Source organism: Pteropus vampyrus, unplaced genomic scaffold, assembly GCF_000151845.1.
Source record: "Pteropus vampyrus isolate Shadow unplaced genomic scaffold, Pvam_2.0 Scaffold652, whole genome shotgun sequence".
Taxonomy (NCBI): Eukaryota; Metazoa; Chordata; class Mammalia; order Chiroptera; family Pteropodidae; genus Pteropus; species Pteropus vampyrus.
Genome location: NW_011889433.1, coordinates 122378 through 126245, shown reverse-complemented (window position 1 = coordinate 126245; position 3868 = coordinate 122378). Strand labels below are relative to the sequence as shown.

General features: G+C 53.9%; 1 protein-coding gene across 1 annotated transcript in view; it reads right to left on the bottom strand.

Annotated features, from left to right (window-relative positions):
• The window catches only part of SYNE3 (spectrin repeat containing nuclear envelope family member 3), a 58833-nt gene that overhangs the window by 33494 nt on the left and 21471 nt on the right, over positions 1–3868 (bottom strand). The window contains exons 4-5 of the mRNA XM_023525947.1: positions 1622–1739; positions 317–625 (exon numbers count right to left, since the gene is read on the bottom strand). Of these exons, the coding sequence (XP_023381715.1) occupies positions 317–625; positions 1622–1739 (427 nt within the window). The remainder of the gene's footprint in view (positions 1–316; positions 626–1621; positions 1740–3868) is intronic.

Sequence of the window (3868 nt, the reverse complement as noted above, 5' to 3'; positions counted from 1 at the left end):
ACCCCAGTGTGACAACCAGAAATGTCTCCTCCAGACATGGCCAAGTGTCCCCCATTTGAGAGCCACGAGTGTAGACCTCACTGCTATGGCCTGGGGTTTCCGAACACCCTGCTGGCTCAGCCATCCGCAAAAGGCAGTCAAGCCCCAAACATTTTTCACCAGATTCCACGCTTCTCCTCCCGTGGGGTCTGTGGGCATGGTGGTCGGTATCTCCTGCGGCCCCCAGCACCTCCCTACTAAATAAGCTCTAACTCCAAACCTGCCACGTGCGAGCCCCGCCTCAGTGGCCCCTCGGGGGACACACAGCCGTGGGTACCTGCAGCACGGAGAGCCGGCGGCTGGGGGACAGCTTGCAGTTCCGCCCCACGCAGGTGTTCACCTTCTCCGACACCGCCTCCAGCCACAGCTGGAACTCTTCCACGTTCGTCTGGAAATGCTCATGCTCCCAGGTCACCTGCTCCAGGAGGTTCACTCGATCCTGTGGGAGGGAGGCGAGTCGCTGGCCACGAGGGTCCCCAGCGCAGCTGTCCTGGCCTTCGAGGCCTGTCTGTGTGTGTGTGCGCGCGCGTGTGTGCATGTGTGTGTGTGCATGTGCATGTGTGTGAGCGCGCGCGTGTGTGTGTGCATGTGTGTGCGTGAGTGTGTGCATGTGTGTGTGTGTGAGTGTGCGTGATGTGGGATGCAACCACTCTTCCACCGTTTTGCTGGAAATACAGAGATCCCAAACGTGCTTATTAGCAACAAGCCAAGACGGTCTTGGCTTTGCAGACCAAAGCATGTCAGCGCTGAGCCTGTCAGCCACACAGCTGGCTTTCTTTCCTGCCACGTCCTGGGAATGGCACTCCAGACAGGGGCCTGGGAATAGCAGCTACTGCTACCTAACCCTGCCGACGGAGCACTCACCAAGGTGCCGGAACTGCTTCAAGCACCTCACGGATGTTATCACCTCCTTGAACTCCCCTGACCACCCCGTCATGTGGCACCATTATTATCCTAGTCTGACAGACAGGAAACTAAGGCTCGGAGAAGTGAAACGACCTGCCCGAGGTCACCTGGCTAGGAAAGCACCGAGTTTTAAGCCCAGGAGCTGAGGCTGGGCCACGAGGTTTCTGGCCCATTACAATGATGTCTGCAGGGCATGCAAATCCGAGGCAAGCTGTCCCATTTCCTCATGAGTGCGGTGCCATCATCTGCATGGGTCGGAGTCATCTCTATTTTCAGACGATCCCACTGAAGTTCTAACCACACAGGGACAAGATAGTGTCCCGTGGGTGGCTGACATTTGGGAAATAGTGTCCCTGCTCCACGGCCTAATGTGTGCCCAGGGTCTGTTTTATAAAAAACACCCCTGTTCACAGCACCATCTCTTAAAACCCCTCCACGGCTCCCCGCTGCCCAGGCTCAGGTCCAACTGCCTCGGGCACGTAGCGAACCCTTCTGTGCTCGAGTCTCCCCATCTGCATGGCGTGGTTTATAACAGTGTCCCGCTTGTTGGGGTGCAGGAGGACTAAATGAGTCAGAGCTCGTGTAACCCAAGAACAGTGCCAGGCAGCTAGTCAGCACTTAATAACGGTGAGCCGTTGTTGACTGTCACCTGTTCTCCCCTGTGTTCTTGTCACACACAACTGATCAAGTTGGAGGAGCGGGTGCCTGCCTGGCAGTGCCAACCTCCAACGCCCTCCTTCTCTGCAACGATGCCCACCACCCCAGGCTGAATCGACAGCACCGTGTTGTGGCTCCTGCGGGGGAAACCGAGAGTCCCCCCTCAGACAGGCTGCCGCTTGCTTTAGTCACCCAGGTCTCGCTCAGGTCAGAACGGCAGGAAGAATAAACTCTGAGTACGGTGGAGGGTCATTTTCCAGGAGAGACAAAGGAAAGGAGAGAGGGGACTTGCATTGACGAGCATCGCCTTTGGGCCGGGAACTTGCCAAGCATTATCTGATTTCATCTTCGCCACATCAGGAAACTATTCCAGGATGCAAATGTCCAAGTCACTGTTGGGAGCTCACCTAATCCTCGCAAGGCCTTAGGGAGGAGATTTAAATGGCTAGTGTCAGACAACAAAATCACCGCTCTAGACCCGAGGCTGGCAGACAGCAGACGTTTTTGGTTTTAGCAGCCATGTGGTTTCTGCTGTGGCTACTTGACGTCTCACGGGCTATTTCTGTTATAGCAGCTCAGACGATCAGCCAAGGGCAAACACGCAAGGAAAGGCTGTCTTTCAATCAAACGGAATATGGACACTGAAATTTAAATTTCACATCCTTTTTACATGTCATGAAATACTAGGCTTTTTATACCCCATCCCAGTCATTTCAAAAGGCAAAATCCATTTTTAGCTCACAGGGCACGCGGAATCAAGAGGTAGGCTGGATCTGGCCCATGGGCCACCATTTGCCGACCTCAGCCATGGAGCCAGGCCACGTCCAGGAGGGCCCTGGGCCTCCATAAAGCTAATTCAAAAGTTCTCAACTGGGAAGTGTGGACAGACACACAGATTCAAAAATTTCCCTACTGTTTGTATATGCCTGTCTCTCTCTTTGAGAAGCTCCTCACCAAATCTACAAATACTAATTAATTCATTTAAACCTTTGTATCAACCATTGTAAGTAGGAGAAAATACCCTCATTTTAGAGATGGGGAAACCAAGGCACAGGACCAAGCCCCTCCGTGAAGAGCTGAGAACGCTCTCACGAATGGGAGTGGGGCTCAGAGCGTCACCAGCAGCTCGCAGCAGGTGGGAAAGCATGGTGCTCTTTGAATGACAAAAATGGACCAAGGGACAGTGCCCAGCTCCTTGGGCTGCCCTTGCCGGGTCCCCCTTCCTGCAGGATTATCTGCATCCTTCCAGAGCTTTCACTATCCACACGAAAGCCTCATTTATGAGACAAAGTGGGTCAGGAATAACGAGCAGAGGATAAATGCTGGCCCGTTGACGCCAATGGTTATAAATGTTGCAGTGAAGCGAATTCGCCAAAGCGAGTGCCGGCTGGCGGCTCTGTGTGTGAGTGATGAGGTGCTGGCACCGGGGAAACCCAGAATAAATAAAAGCGTTCGTGATAGGGAGCAGGCCCAGAGAGGACCGCGGCTGAGCAGGGCAGCCATCCAGATGAGCTCTGTGCCAGGCATGGTGATCACAGAGCTCACAACTCAGCCAGCCGCTGCTGGGCCGGCCACGGTGGAGCGTGACAGCGGTGACGAATGGGAGGGTGCTCAACCTGCCCTCGTTAGACCAAACAGTTAAACTGTCCGTGACCAGCACAGTTGTCAGGGATGTCAAAACCCAACCAATTAACCAAGGCGGCGGGGGATAGATGGCTGTGAAAAGGCCGCGCGGGAGGCTTTGGTTCATGGCCCAGACGCCAGACAGACACGCCTCCTTTAAGGGTGGGAAGCGGGGAGATAGAGGACGATGCTATTTGCCAGGCCCTCCAGATAATGGAAAGAGTGGATTAAAAACACTCAGACAAAATAAACAAGCAAGACCCTACAGGCCAGCAGCCTGCTCTGTCTCTTCGTGACTTTCAAAGGGTTTGGGCTGACAGTGTGCTATGGCTCACCCCGCCCTCCCCGTGTCCGTCCTGCTGGGCCAACTGTCCCAGCTAAGAATCTCCCTCTAAGGGGTGGTCACAAAGGCCACAGTCCAGAGATGGCCCCCACGGTGCTTCTCTGATCCTGTCCCCATCCTCACCAGAGGCTTTGCTAATCAACATATTGGAAGTCAAATATGGACTTTCAGAGGTGAAAAGGGCCTGTTAACTAGCATGAGAAATGTTGAAATGGGCTCTTATTGGTGAAAAATGAGGTATTCATGCATATGGTATCTCCTACAGACTGAGTTGGATCCTCCCCAAATTCATATGTTGAA